We start from the raw sequence: 16,468 nt of genomic DNA on the forward strand, positions 1-16,468 counted from the left end.
CGCCCAGCAACCGGCTTGCAGGATCTTGGTTCCCAGGCCGGAGGTTGGACCCAAGTTCCTGTGGTGGGAGCTCTGAGTTCAAACTGCTGGACCAAAAGGAGAACCTCAGAGCCCAGGGAATATCAATCGGAGTGAGACCTCCCGGAGGTCCTCATCTCAGCACCAAGACCCAGCTCTATCCAGCTGCCTGCAAACTCCAGTGCTGGACGTCTCAGGCCAAACAACCAGTAAGACAGGAATACAGCACCACACATCAAAAAAAAGAAACCAAAAAAAGAAGATGAAATAGGTAAGCTACCTGAAAATGAATTCAGAGTAATGATAGTAAAGATGATCCAAAATCTCAGAAACAGAATGGAGAAAATACAAGAAACATTTAAAAAGGATCTAGAAGAACTAAAGAGCAAATAAACAGTGATGAATGACAAAATTACTGATATTAAAAATACTCTAGAAGGAATCAATAACAGAATAACTGAGGCAGAAGAACAGATGAGTGAGCTGGAAGAAAAAATGGTGGAAATAACTGCCAGGGAGCAGAATAAAGAAAAAAGAATGAAAAGAATTGAGGACAGTCAGAGAGCTCTCTGGGACAACCTTAAACACACCAACATTTTTGAATTATAAGGGTCCCAGAAGAAGAAGAGAAAAAGAAAGGGTCTTAGAAAATATTTGAATAGATTATAGTGGAAAACTTCCCTAATATGGGAAAGGAAATAGTCAATCAAGTCCAGGAAGCACAGAGAGTACCATACAGGATAAACCCAAAGAGAAACGCTGAAACACATATGAATCAAACTATCAAAAATTAAAAACAAAGAAAAAATATTGAAAGCAGTAAGGGAAAAGCAACAAATAACATACAAGGGAATCCCCATAAGGTTAACAACTGATTTTTCAGCAGAAACTCTGCAAGCCAGAAGGGAGTCGCAGGACATATTTAAAGTGATGAAAGAGAAAAACCTACAACCAAGATTACTCTACCCAGCAAGGATCTCATTCAGATTCGACAGAGAAATTAAAAAACTTTACAAATATGCAAAAGTTAAGAGAATTCAGCACCACCAAACCAGCTTTACAACAAATGCTAAAGGAACTTCTCTAGGCAGGAAACACAAGAGAAGAAAAAGACCTACAATAACAAATAAAACAATTAAGAAAATAGTAATAGGAACATACATATCGATAATTACCTTAAATGTAAATGGATTAAAAGCTCCAACCAAAAAACATAGACTGGATGAATGGATACAAAAGCAAGACCTGTACATACGCTGTCTACAAGAGACCCTCTTCAGACCTAGGGACATATACAGACTGAAAGTAAGGGGATGGAAAAAGATATTCTGTGCAAATGGAAATCAAAAGAAAGCTGGAGTGGCAATTCTCATATCAGACAAAATAGACTTTAAAATAAAGGCTATTACAAGAGACAAAGAAGGACACCATATAATGATCGTGGGATAAATCCAAGAAGAAGATATAACAATTGTAAATATTTATGCACCCAACACAGGAACACCTCAATACATAAGGCAAATGCTAACAGCCATAATATGGGCAATCGACAGTAAGACAATCATAGTAGGGGACTTTAACACCCCACTTTCACCAATGGACAGATCATACAAAATGAAAGTAAATAAGGAAACACAACCTTTAAATGACACATTAAACAAGGTGGACTTAATTGATATTTATAGGACATTCCATCCAAAAACAACAGAATACACTTTCTTGTCAAGTGCTCATGGAACTTCTCCAAGATAGGCCATATCTTGGGTCACAAATCAAGCCTTGGTAAATTTAAGAAAATTGAAATCGTATCAAGTATCTTTTCTGACCACAACACTATGGTTGTGTTACAGGAAACAAACTGTAAAAAATACAAACATGGAGGCTAAACAATACACTACTAACTAACCAACAGATCACTGAAGAAATAAAAAAATACCTAGAAACAGATGACAATGACCCAAAACCTATGGGAAGCAGCAAAAGCAGTTCTAAGAGGGAAGTATATAACAATACAATCATACCTCAAGAAACAACTCAAATAAACAACCTAACCTTAGACCTAAAGCAATTAGAGAAAGAAGAACAAAAAAAACTCAAAAGTTAGCAGAAGGAAAGAAATCATAAAGATCAGATCAGAAATAAATGTAAAGGAAATGAAAGAAACAATAGCAAAGATCAATAAAACTAAAAGCTGGTTCTTTGAGAGGATAAGCAAAATTGATAAACCATTAGCCAGACTCATCCAGAAAAAAGGAAGAAGACTCAAATGAACAGAATTAGAAATGAAAAAGGAGAAGTAACAACTGACACTGCAGAAATACAAAGGATCATGAGAGATTACTACAAGTTACTATATGCCAATAAAATGGACAACCTGGAAGAAATGGACAAATTCTTAGAAAAGCACAACCTTCCGAGACTGAACCAGGAAGAAATAGAAAATATAAACAGACCAATCACAAGCAATGAAATTGAAACTGTGATTAAAAATCTTCCAACAAAAAAAATCCCAGGACCAGATGGCTTCACAGGGGATTCTATCAAACATTTAGAGAAGAGCTAACACTTATCCTTCTCAAACTCTTCCAAAATATAGCAGAGGGAGGAACACTCCCAAACTCATGCTACGAGGCCACTATCACCCTGATACCAAAACCAGATAAAGATGTCACAAAAAAAGAAAACTATAGGCCAATATCTCTGATGAACATAGATGCAAAAGTCCTGAACAAAATACTAGTAAACAGAATCCAACAGCCCATTAAACAGATCATACACCATGTTCAAGTGGAGTTTATCCCAGGAATGCAAGGATTCTTCATTATATGCAAATCAATCAATGTGATACACCATATTAACAAATTGAAGGATAAAAGCCATATGATAATCTCAATAGATGTAGAAGAAGCTTTTGTCAAATTTCAACATCGATTTATGATCAAAACTCTCCAGAAAGTAGGCATAGAGGGAACCTACCTCAACATAAGAAAGACCATATATGACAAACCCACAGCCAACATCGTCCTCAATGGTGAAAAACTGAAAAATTTCCACTAAGATCAGGAACAAGACAAGGTTGCCCACTCTCACCACTATTATTCAACATAGTTTAGGAAGTTTTAGCCACAGCAATCAGAGAAGAAAAAGAAATAAAGGAATCCAAATTGGAAAAGTAGAAATAAAACTGTCACTGTTTGCAGATGACATGATACTATACATAGAGAATCCTAAAGATGCTACCAGAAAACTACTAGATCTAATCAATGAATTTGGCAGAGTAGCAGGATACAAAATTAATGCACAGAAATCTCTTGCATTCCTATACACTAATGATGAAAAATCTGAAAGAGAAATTAAGGAAACACTCTCATTTACCATGGCAACGAAAAGAATAAAATACTTAGGAATAAACCTACCTAAGGAGACAAAAGACCTGTATGCAGAAAACTATAAGACACTGATGAAAGAAATTAAAGATGATACAAACAAATGGAGAGATATACTATGTTCTTGGATTGGAAGAATCAACACTGTGAAAATAACTGTACTACCTAAAGCAATCTACAGATTCAACGCAATCCCTATCAAACTACCAATGGCATTTTTCACAGAACTGGAACAAAAAAATTGCACAATTTGTATGGAAACACAAAAGACCCCTAATAGCCAAAACAATCTTGAGAAAGAAAAATGGAGCTGGAGGAGTCAGACTCCCTGACTTCAGACTATACTACAAAGCTACAATAATCATGACAGTATGGTACTGCCACAAAAACAGAAATATAGATCAATGGAACAGGATAGAAAGCCCAGAGATAAACTCACACACATATGGTCACCTTGTCTTTGATAAAGGAGGCAAGAGTATACAATGGAGAAAAGACAGCCTCTTCAATAAGTGGTACTGGGAAAACTGGAATAAAAGAAGGAAATTAAACACTCCCTAACATCATACACAAAAATAAACTCAAAATGGATTAAAGGCCTAAATGTAAGGCCAGACACTATAAAACTCTTAGAGGAAAGCATAGGCAGAACACCCTATGACATAAATCACAGCACGATCCTTTTTGATCCACCTCCTAGACAAACGGAAATAAAAACAAAAATAAACAAATGGGATCTAATGAAACTTAAAAGCTTTTCCACAGCAAAGGAAACCATAAAAAAGATGAAAAGACAACCCTCAGATTGGGAGAAAATATTTGCAAACAAAGCAACTGACAAAGGATTAATCTCCAAAATTTACAAGCAGCTCATGCAGCTCAATATCACAAAAACAAACAACCCAATCAAAAAATGGGCAGGAGATCTAAATAGACATTTCTCCAAAGAAGATATACAGATTGCCAACAAACACATGAAAGGATGCTCAACATCACTAATCATTAGAGAAATGCAAATCAAAACTACAATGAGGTATCACCTCACACTGGTCATAATGACCATCATCAAAAAATCTACAAACAATAAATGCTGGAGAGGGCGTGGAGAAAAGGGACCCTCTTGCACTGTTGGTGGGAATGTAAATTGGTACAGCCTCTATGGGGAACAGTATGGAGGTTCCTCAAAAAACTAAAAATAGAACTACCTTATGACCCAGCAATCCCACTACTGGGCATATATCCTGAGAAAACCATAATTCAAAAAGAGTCATGTATCACAATGTTCATTGCAGCTGTATTTAAAATAGCCAGGACATGGGAGCAACCTAAGTGTTCATCAATAGATGAATGGATAAAGAAGATGTGGCACATATATACAATGGAATATTACTCAGCCATAAAAAGAAACGAAACTGAGTTATTTGTAGTGAGGTGGGTGGACCTAGAGTCTGTCATACAGAGTGAAGTAAGTCAGAAAGAGAAAAACAAATAACCTACGCTAACACATATATATGGAATCTTAAAAAAAAATTGTTCTGAAGAACCTAGGGGCAGGACAGGAATAAAGACACAGACGTAGAGAATGGACTTGAGGATATGGGGAGGGGGAAGTGTAAACTGGGACAAAGTGAGAGAGTGGCATGGACTTATATATACTACTGAATATAAAACAGATAGCTAGTGGGAAGCAGCTGCATAGCACAGGGAGATCAGCTTGGTGCTTTGTGACCACCTAGAGGGGTGGGATAGGGAGGGTGGGAGGGAGACGCAAGAGGGAGGAGATATGGGCATATACATATATATATGTATAGCTGATTCACTTTGTTATAAAGCAGAAACTAACACATCATTGTAAAGCAATTATACCCCAATAAAAATGTTAAAAAAATATTGAATCACTATGCTATATAGCTGAAAGTAATATAATACTGTGAATCTATTATACTTCAATAAAAAAAGGTAATAGCAGTTAGCACTTTGCAAGGCTACTGTGACCCAATAAAATAATGTTGTAGAGAACATCTCTCATTTAGATGAGCTCTTCTACTGTTCCTTTTTAAAAAACCTTCTAGCTATGGAAAAAATACCATATAGAGAAAAGTAGTGTGAACAGACAGATGAGTAAAATGTATTTATTAATATTGAATGTTGGCATGCATAAGAATTGATGTTTAACTAATAGGTTAAGAAATGTGCTCCTTTGCCCGTTAGTGCCTCTGATATTTTAGACAGTTTTGCTTAGTGGAACCAACACAGGCTCTCTATTAGACTGCCTGAGATCAAATCCTGACTTCACACCTTGTAAGCATGGGAATTTATTTGTAATTTTTAATCTCTTTATAATTCTTACCTTGACTTCCTCATTGATAAACTATAGGTAACATACCTAGTAGAGTGTTAGATCCTTAAACTAGAGTATCAATAAAGTTAACTCTTACTACTCATTAACTTTTTGGCATCTCGAGTACCTAAAATTGTAAAATTGCTACAGAAAGGAGCATGAATCAATGAAGAAGAATATTGTTGACAACTTACCTATGCTGTAAGTTTTTTGTGTCTCATCATGAGTTTAAGAATAAACATAGTTATGTTTATGTGATATAAATGTTATATAAAACATTTTATATAAAACATATATATAAACATATATATAAAACATATATATATAACATGTTATATAAAACTATAAAAACATAGTTATGGTTATATGATATAAATGTTAAACTTTTTCAATACTAAACAATGATTCTACACAGTAGAAATTGTATAATTTGAACTGGTACAACTTGTTCTACATGTAAGTAAGGAAACAGCACACCAAAGTTTCTTTTCCAATAACTTGATCAAAATAAGATTAAACTGAGTTAATAAATGAGCATTTCCACCTTTTCTTTCCTATTTACACTCATGTCAGTATTTCTTGCCCATGTTCTAGAATTTTGATTCTCCTGGAAGCCATCTAAACAGAGTTTGACATCTCATCTAATAGAGCACTTCCTGAAGAGACAAACTACGCATAAGAACACATGTTTTGCAGAGCCAGCAGTACTGTTTTATCTCTTTAGAATGTATTTTTAAGTAATAAAACTAATAATGATCATTGTAAAAATTGCTCACACCATAGAAGAGCAAATGAAGTCAATTGGAAGTCTTTCTGTCCTCCTCTCACCATTTCCCACTTCTTGGCAGGCAATCTTCTAAGCCCTCCTTGATACATATATACACAAATAATATGATATTGAACCATATAGGTATTATATTATCGACATTACTCCAAACTTTTCTTTTAAACTTCACAAACATTGTAGACATGTGAACATACCTGCAAATCGAACCTTGCTCATTAATCACTCATTTAGAATATTTAGAATAACACAGAGTGTAGATTGTTTCAGGGTGAGGTTAAAGTTTCTTTGGTTTGATAATATTTTAGGCAGTTGTTGATTTTAATTATTCAAATGACTTCCTGGAATCATAACCACTTAAATATACTCTCATAATAAGTTCATCTTAGAAAAATTACACTGCCTTAAAAAAAAATAAGAACCAACAATGTGTATATATATTACACTACTAAAAACATGAGAAGGCAAATGATATTGCCCAAGACCTTGGTGACAAATTATAAACTAATTTCCCCCTAAGTTTTGAATATTTGCTGAGCTACCTATATCACTTCTATTCCTTCATACCTTTTTATTTATCCTGGACTTATTTAGAGGTGGACTGGAGGTGGGAAGGGGAAATGCTCCTGTATGCTACTTACTAAATAACATGTGCTTTATTCTCTAGAAGATTACTCCACACTCCTCCCCTCATTTTCACCCCATCTTTGCAATCCAATATTTTCTCTCTCTCATTTCTGACTGGCTTAATCTCCATTCCAGAGAATCGGTTCAGCCTAATATACCTCCAGCTAGGCACCAGTCCTATCCCTCCTCAGCTGAAGAAATAGAAGGAAAGATGTACCACAGAACATAGGAAATATTTGATAGACTGTTAAATAACGAGGTTAAACCAGATGACGGTGAGAGTTCCTTTCAGTCTGAAATGGTCTTATTTCTATACTAGGTGATCCTCTTTCCATTAGCCCTTTCTGTACATTCATTACAGTTACTCTGCTTTCTACAGAGAACCTCTAGAACCTCTATATCTTCTTGCCTTGATACAAAAAGTATTCAGTTAGGTTTGCATAATAATAAAAGTTAACAATCTGGTGCACATTACTATGTTCCAGACATTGCATTAAGCATCAAGTCCTTTTATCTTTGTTACAACTCTATGAGGTAGGTTATGCTTCTCCTTACATTACAGATTAAGACGCTAAGATTTATAAAGAAAGGGACTCAGAGCTGGAAGCTGTTAAAATCAGGTCTGAAACCCAAGTCTGTTTAATTCTAGAGTCTATGCTTTTAGTCAGTACTCTTGACTCTATCAGGATGAGCGGTGAGGGCGACCTTCCCCTAGTATATCACCTGCAATCCGCCAGAAGCAACACTCGCCTGGAAGTCAGATCACTTGAGCTGGGGTCTCAGCTCTGATACTAATCAGTTGTGTGACTTTGGGCAGGTCTTTTAAATATTCGGCCTCTTAGCTCTATCATTTCCTCTTTCGTAAAGCTAATAGATCGATTGGTCTTTCTTTCTGATTTAGTCACTTAGTTATTATACATTCCTATAAACTGTCACCGAACTTTTATGGACCAAGCAGATCACATATAAAAATAAATGCATATCCATATATTACATGATGCTTCTTAATTCTGAAGTTCACGACTGTGTGTGAGACTTTGGAGAAAATGCCAGAAGCACACTTACTTCAAAGAATTGACTGGGTCCTTCATATAAAACATTGGGCACTGGCTTTACGTTTAACATATCAACGTAGATTTATTAATGAATAGCACTACAATGGTTGTTAGAAGGGTTACATCACAAAACTCCCTTCTCCACGAACATTTGCTTATAAACACACACACAAAACAGAAACCAGACAGGATGAACATATATATAATGAGGACAAATTCAAATTAAGGGGTACCAATGTACCTACACGGAAGGCCAGACTCTAAGCTTCATGAAGTCAAGGTTCAAATCAAATTTGTTCTTATTTCTAGCATCTCACACAGGACCCGCTATAGAACACAGAAATCAATCAAGCTGTGGGAAGGATCAGGGGCAATAGCGGCGAATCTCATGAACGATCTAGGTAATCGGTACAGCAATGATCCTGTGGTACGGGTGATGAGATGATGGTAGAGGAAAAGTAAGGAGAATGAAAGTATAAGGGAGTGAAACATGGTGATTAATTATTCATCTGTGTTTGGCTTTGGAATCACTCTTCTTTTTGAGCTGCGTTTTGAATTTTCTATTTAACATAGCACCGTACCACTGACTGTAGAACTAAAGAAATGTTATTATTTTTTTCTTTCTGGATAATGCTTGCTTCAAGAAATAACCTAAGTCAGACCAATCCTGGCGAGAATGTCTTCTGGATTCCTTTGATTAATGGGTACATGGATCTAGGCCAATTTTTGAGATTTTTGCACTGATGTTTCCTTCTTTGAAAATGTGTGTGTGTGTGTGTGTGTGTGTGTGTGTGTGTGTGTGTGTAATGATGATGATGTAATAATAACACAATCTTCTTGCAGTAATTGAGATAACGCCTAGCACTAGTGGTCTAGTTTCCACCCTCCACTTCAAATACTGTCCTCCTTGCCTATAATCCTTAACAGCTTCATGTCTACATTTCAAGAAGCCATTGTCAAAGTGTACTTAGGGGCTTCCCTGGTGGCGCAGCGGTTGAAAGTCCGCCTGCCGGTACAGGGGACACGGGTTCGTGCCCCAGTCCGGGAAAATCCCACATGCCGCAGAGCGGCTGGGCCCGTGAGCCATGGCGGCTGAGCCTGCGCGTCCGGAGCCTGTGCTCCGCAACGGGAGAGGCCACAACAGTGAGAGGCCCGCGTACCGCAAAAAAAAAAAAAAAAAGTGCACTTAGACCGGCCTTTTCTGGTTCATTTATAATTTACAATATCTATTTATACTTTTAGCCTTTGGCTTCTATGTTAACATACGAAACTTACACATTAGGTGGGACAAGAAAAACCACACCTGAGAGCAGTCAAGTTCTAGGTCATGTCCTGCAGGCAGGACACATTTTCTATTAATGCAGAGTCAGCCATGCTGCATACCTTCAGGGAAGGAAGCTAATAAGCTTCTCAGTGAGCTGTGATTACTAGCTGAACTGTTTAGCATATTTACTCATTAATTCAAGCCGAGAGATAGCCTCACCTTCAAGTTGGGCTTATCTCAGCCCTCTAAGGCTTTCAAGAGCTCCAAAGGCCGTGATTCCTGAATTCATCTTATTAATTAAAAATTTTTCACCCTTTGAATTACGCTAAATGCCTAATTTTCATGGCATAAATGGAAACACTCTAAATAGCTTTCACACAGCAAACATCTTTTTTGACTGCGTATTATATTTCCACTGTACTCCACACAAATTGAAAGTTTAATTTTTTTCCTTTAGGCAAGAAAATACTGTGTTTGTAAGACACCAAGAATCAGTACCTTTGATCTTATGAAAAGAATAAATCCAGGTTTTAGGAAAACAGGACTGGGCTCCAGGATTCCTGTGGGTATTTAGGGCATCTGAGAGCAAAGTCTGCTCCGGGACCCAGGCTGGTGGTTTCATTCAGGACTGAAGATCAGGAGTGGTGTTCATTCCATAGCCACGCCCAGAACTACTGATTCCCAAGTGTTTCCACTTGCCCCTCCCCCCCCAACCCGCCACTTGTGCTCAGCTAACGCCTATTTATCCTTCAAAACCCTTCAGTTATGATTAGTGAGGGGGTAGTTTTCACTTTATGTACTTTAAATTTTTGAACTATTTTTTCAGTGAGCATGCCTTATTTTACAGTTAAAATAACAAGAAACAATGGGAAAAAAATAAAACAAGCAAATAAAACCTCCCCCAAACCTTCTGCTTCGTTATCTCCTCCCCTGGGGGAAGTTCTGAGCAGTTTCCAAATCCTCTTGCCCCAATCCATATTTATTCATGCCCTTCTTTCTGCGAGCTCATATGACCTCTCGATCATTTCCTTTTAGCCTAGGACTTATTTTATACTCTGCAGTAATTATATGTTCACTTACCATTGTTCTCACTGGATTATAAACTCAGCCAAAGCAAGACGTGTAAGAATTGTCTAGATCCTCACCATCTATCCCAGTACCCGGCACATCGTAGATGTGCAGTATATTCTCTTGAATGAGGAATTAAGTAAAAGGAAGATGGTAGTTCTAAGAGGGAAAAGGAAGGCGACTGTGATCGAAGAGCCTCGCGCATTGATTTCCTAGCTCCTCCCCCACTCTTGGTAACACTGCCGGGGACGCACCTGGGAGACCTCAGCACAGCTTTTTGCCATTGGCGGCCCCCTTGCATCCCCCGCGAGGCTGGGCTGCAGGAGGTGAGTGAGCCAGTCTGCCCTTCCAATTCCTTTACCTGAGTACAGTACTGCTTTTCTAGCCTCTGGCTCTCCTTTTGTTTCTGGCAGGTGAGTGACACCACAGACACGATGGTGCTGTTGTAGTTTTCTTGGGAAGACGTCCAGGACATCAAGGCAGTGGTTGAGCTTAGAACGTGGACACTCACATGCTGGGGCTTCTCAGTGAGTTCTTCGATCCACTCTCCTGAAGGACCTGGACATCAAATCAGACGCTGAGCTGGTTGAGGTACAAGATTCTAGTTCTAAAAATCGTGTTGTTTCCCTTTTGTCCTTACAGAGATACTCCAAGTAATATTGGCAGCCAGGCTGGTAGGTCTTTACATTCTCTGCTTAGCTACAGTCTCCACTGGGTGACCTCCCCTTTGACCTAAGCAACATCCTGGCAGCAGCCACCAAACCAGTTCTACTGAGAGACAGAAGCTCCACTTCAGTTGTTACGTGCCTCTGAGATTATTCTGGTAAATTCTTCACCAGAGAGAATTTACTTCTCTTTTAACAAACAGTATGTGTGGCAGTGTGGCATTTCATGAGTATTTATAATTCCTTTGCTGTTAGGATCTTCAGTCTCTAGAAATAATTATGTTGAGATTCAAATTAGCCTCTACCACAATCATGGGAAAATTTTTAATTTGGTGACAGCAGGATCAAAGAGGCAGGGTGTGACTACCTTAGAGAAGAAACAGGCAACAGACGGGCTCAATTATAGAAGCTGGCGGAAACCTGGCTGATAATTTGAGGACACGGTGGGCTCCTCATTATAAAATATCTCCCTGAAAGTGCCCGCCATTAGCTTTGTTCTCTTAAATTTCCAAAGTGGTTATTAGCACAGTGCCTGACACATCATGAGGACCCAAGAAATGTTAAGGTGATTATTATCTCCTGAAAGGCATTGTTAAAATGCAAATGTGCAACTTCTTTTATTTGCTTAGTGTACATTTCTCAGTTCCCTCATGGGAAGCTGTATTCCTGAGCCCCGGAGAGGGGAAGGAGAAAGCGGCTCTGTTGGGAAGGGCAGTCCCAGGCTCATGGTTAATTGGGTAAGGGAAAAAACAACAATAAAAAGGATAATAATAATGATGATGGCAAAGAGTGGTAGGACTCGCTGCGTGCCAGGCTCTGTTTTAAGTTTATATGTGTTTACATATTTTAATCCTTTAATTTTCTTAACTAACCTACGAGATAAGTACTAGGATTGATTTCACTTTCAGATGAGGAAATCGAGGCAGAGATAGCAGAAGTAGAGCTGGGATTCATGCATAGGAAGTCTGGTTCCAAAATCCATGCTCTTAACCCCTGTATAAAACTTCCTGGATCACTATGAAAGAGTGAAAAGCATGGGTCTGGAGACAGGAAAGTTGGCCCCAAACTCAGTTTTGCTCATTATTAGCAATGCAAGCTTGGGCAAATGACTTAACTACACTGAATCTCAGTCATTGCATCTGTCAAATGGACAAATCATAGAATGTTAGGATTGAAAAGGACTTTAGATTTTCAATGCTTTGTTTTACTGATGAGGAAACTGGAGGCCAGAGATGTGAATGAACTTCCTAATGTCACAGAGCTAGTAATGTTTGGGAACCAACCTAGAACTCCTGTCTCCTGGGTTGGGGCTTTGTGATAACTTATCATGATACTCTCTGATTAGTCTACTTCACAGGACTGTCGATGGGATCAGATGAGATTATAATGTGTTAGAGAACTATCTAAATGTGAAGTGTTATTACTGTTATGATGATTACTGAGGTAGTGGGGGCATGGAGAGAGAAGGTGGGGGGAGGCAAAATGAATTCACTCACTTAATGTCTTTACATTAGGACTGACCCGATAATCAACCCAAGATAATAGGTCACTGCAGGCTCCATGGAAATGGACTTTGCTATTAAATATTTCTAGAATCTAATTCTTCTTCTGACACCAATTTGCTAAACTTTCTGTGACTCAGTATTTTTTTTCAAGTGACAAATGGGGATAAGAGAAATATTCCCTTCATGAGGCTATTGGGAGACTAATGTAAATTTCTACCTTAATTTTTATCTCTGAGTAAAACCTTCAAAACTACACAAATTCAGTATCCTTTTATTTATTTATTTATTTATTTATTTATTTGCGGTACGCGGGCCTCTCACCGCTGTTGCCTCTCACCGCTGTGGCCTCTCCCGTTGCGGAGCACAGGCTCCGGACGCGCAGGCTCAGCGGCCATGGCTCACGGGCCCAGCCGCTCCGCAGCACGTGGGATCTTCCTGGACCGGGGTGTGAACCCGTGTCCCCTGCATCGGCAGGCGGACTTTCAACCACTGCGCCACCAGGGAAGCCCCCAGTATCCTTTTAAAATCAAAGGCATATACAGAGTACACCTGAATAACTCATTACCGCAGAACATCATATCTGAAGCTCTAAAAAGATTTTTATTGGCAGAGAAATAGCAAAATTTCTAGTGCCCTATATTTTCCTAGATGAACATTAATATGCATCTTTTTGAAATAATCATATGTTTGAGCAATTCTGACACATTCTCAGCAGCTCTGGTCAACTGGATACTCTAGGAACAGGGCAGAGTGCTTGACACTGGAAAATTGCTCAATAAATGTTTGTCGAATGTGCAACAGAATTAACAGATAAGCAAAGAGTTTAACCCCAGCCTAGGGTTTTGTAATTTGGTATGAGAAGCAGGATGTACACAAATAAAATACATCTAGAAAAATACCACACTCAGAGAAGCTCTGTATTTTGTCTTGTACACTATGATACACAGTAGAAATTCAGAGAAGGGAAGAGCTAATGGCCAGAGGAGTTGTGGGAGTTTTCCTGTAACTTGCAGTGGATCTCTGCTGGCAGACAAGGAAATCTCTGGGTTAATGAAACATATTTAGCCTCATGGGAAGAACTGGATACTAAACTTTGCTCTCATTCTCAAGTGATGTCACGTCAAAGATTGCCCATAACTGAAAGACATGCAAGGCAATCACAGATATTTTTTCTGCACGTTCAGTGGATATTTCAAGCCTTTTCACCAGTGGTGACATTTTTGGTTTCTTAAGTAAAATTGTTGTATGGGATATTTTCAACATTTTTAAGCTGCTAAGTAAACTGATCTTGGGCTTCCCTGGTGACGCAGTGGTTGAGGGTCTGCCTGCTAATGCAGGGAACGCGGGTTCAAGCCCTGGTCTGGGAGGATCCCACATGCCGCGGAGCAACTAGGCCCGTGAGCCACAACTACTGAGCCTGCGCGTCTGGAGCCTGTGCTCCACAACAAAAGAGGCCGCGAGAGTGAGAAGCCCACGCACCGCGATGAGGAGTGGCCCCCACTTGCCACAACTAGAGAAAGCCCTCGCACAGAAACAAAGACCCAACACAGCCATAAATAAATTAAAAAAAAAAAAGGCAAAATTCCTTAAAAAGCAAACAAACAAAAATACTGATCTCTTCTCTCTGCCCCCCTCCTCCTTCCCCTGTCCATCTTTTTGAGGATCATCTGATGAAAGGTGGTAATTTGCTTTTGAAGGAGGTGATAGAGTATGGTGACCCTCCTTCTCGGAACTCAGTTTTTATCCATTCCCTTCTGGTTCTTCTTTCTGCTGGTCAGAGGCACATTTAACTCCTTATAAGCTAGGAAACTGGTTTTTGGCCTCTCAACTTCTGGTAAGCATAGTCAGATTAGCAGAAAACATTACAGACATACACTATTTGTGTAGCTTTTAGAGGCTAGTTATTGCTCTGCTATTATCCCTGATGGAATTGGTAGAAGATGCCCTAAGACTTGTTATTAGAGTATTCATGATGCTCTAGCTCAGTCTTGTGCTAACTTTTGGAGACCACCTAGGTCTCACTACACCTCAATCTCTCTTTCTTTCGAGCTCCGTAAGCTTCATACTCTAATGAGACTTTTCACACAGAAAAACAATATCAATTTTCATTATGGCCTCGAACAAGAGTCCTCTTTCCCAAACTATGTGTCCACGTCCTTGGAGACTTTGTTATCACTAGTGTGGAAGGTCAGTTTAATAAATGTTCAATTACCACAATAATTTTAAAATAGCCTCAAGTTAAATCCCTGGGTAGGTTTGCTACTATGAAACATACATATATTTTCCTGCTGTCAAAATCTCACGGATCCGGGCCTCTCATGATCTGGAAGAATTCTCAGGGTCTCTAAGGTTTGATGCATAATCGATGCCTGAACATCATGAATCTCACCAGTTCCACTTTTCTAGCTCCTCTGTAAGTGCAAAATAATCTTTTTGGTACTTACTGATATAAAAACTGAGTGATTTTGCTGACTCGCTGTTTCGAATTTCACAAGATCCTGAGGAACTGAAGGTTGTAACAGATAACTTATATTTCCCAGGCTCCTTCAGTTCTGCAACAAATTCGTGTGCCTCTTCATCCACTGTCAAATATTCAGTAAAGTTTTCTAAATCATGGATAAAAAAGAGAATATATATGAATTGATATCTGGAACAGCCTTGGCTATAGAAGTCAATTAATTTAAAAAAAAGTATTTTTTTAAATTTTTCCTCCTTCCTTTTGTCAAGTTGAATTATACCTCTCAAATTACTATTAAAAAAGGTGACTAGGGCTTCCCTGGTGGCGCAGTGGTTGAGAGTCCGCCTGCCGACGCAGGGGACATGGGTTCGTGCCCAGGTCCGGGGAGATCCCGTGAGCCATGACCGCTGAGCCTGCGCGTCCGGAGCCTGTGCTCCGCAACGGGAGAGGCCACAACAATGAGAGGCCCACGTACCCCGCCCCCCCCCAAAAAAATGGTGACTGAGTTCAAGTTATTTTTTACAATAGTTTTAAATAACCAAATTAAAATATGGTGCACTAATCAATAAAACTAGGGATGGATATATACTGCATTCTTACCTACTGTCAGCCAATGAAGTTATATACACAAAATAGAAGTATAATGTTAGGAAAAAATAGCAATAATCAACATTCTCATTTGGATAACAAGGATTAAAAAAACAGTAACAAATGTTGTACAAGTTCTTTGTGGTAGCATTAAATATCCAGAAGTGTCTTAAAATATATTGAATTATCTCTGTTTAGAAATAATCCTCTTGATACATTTTTCTGACACTTGTAATATTTTTGCTTCATTGATTTGCTCTCAGAAATTTTAAAAGTAAAAATGATTTTTGCATTGCTTCAAAGCCCACCTGCTGCTGCTTGTTCATTTGAAGTTGTTATCATTTGGTGACTACAGCACAACACAGCACAGTCAGATAAAAGCATGAACGAACCTTCATGGAAAGAGGCGTTACAAAAAAGTATGCATTATAAGACCCTATTTTCCATAGAATATATTGAGGAATAGAAAAATAAAAGATAGATTAAGGGAACTTTTTTCAATACAAGTAATTTCAGGCAAATGTTAAGAATTTTGACTCAGATAATTGGAAATGACGAAGGATTTCAATGTTATATAATATTTGGGTATGGTTGATTGCTCTCTACTCTAGTATAGAGGAATTCACAGGTCTTGTATTTCATTCTATTGAATAAAATGGGGGCAAACAATACGTCATATATAAGACTACATGATTTGAATACCTTATCC

At 38.5% G+C, this 16,468-nt stretch overlaps 1 protein-coding gene across 1 annotated transcript in view; it reads right to left on the reverse strand.

Moving 5' to 3' along the window:
• The window catches only part of PTPRO (protein tyrosine phosphatase receptor type O), a gene marked incomplete at its 5' end in the record, with an annotated part of 228,574 nt that overhangs the window by 74,475 nt on the left and 137,631 nt on the right, over positions 1-16,468 (reverse strand). Inside the window, 2 exons of the mRNA XM_079936966.1 lie at positions 10,905-11,101; positions 15,158-15,319. Coding sequence (XP_079793092.1) covers positions 10,905-11,101; positions 15,158-15,319 — 359 coding nt within the window. The remainder of the gene's footprint in view (positions 1-10,904; positions 11,102-15,157; positions 15,320-16,468) is intronic.

Source organism: Stenella coeruleoalba (genome assembly GCF_951394435.1).
Source record: "Stenella coeruleoalba genome assembly, chromosome: 11".
In the NCBI taxonomy this organism is placed as follows: Eukaryota; Metazoa; Chordata; class Mammalia; order Artiodactyla; family Delphinidae; genus Stenella; species Stenella coeruleoalba.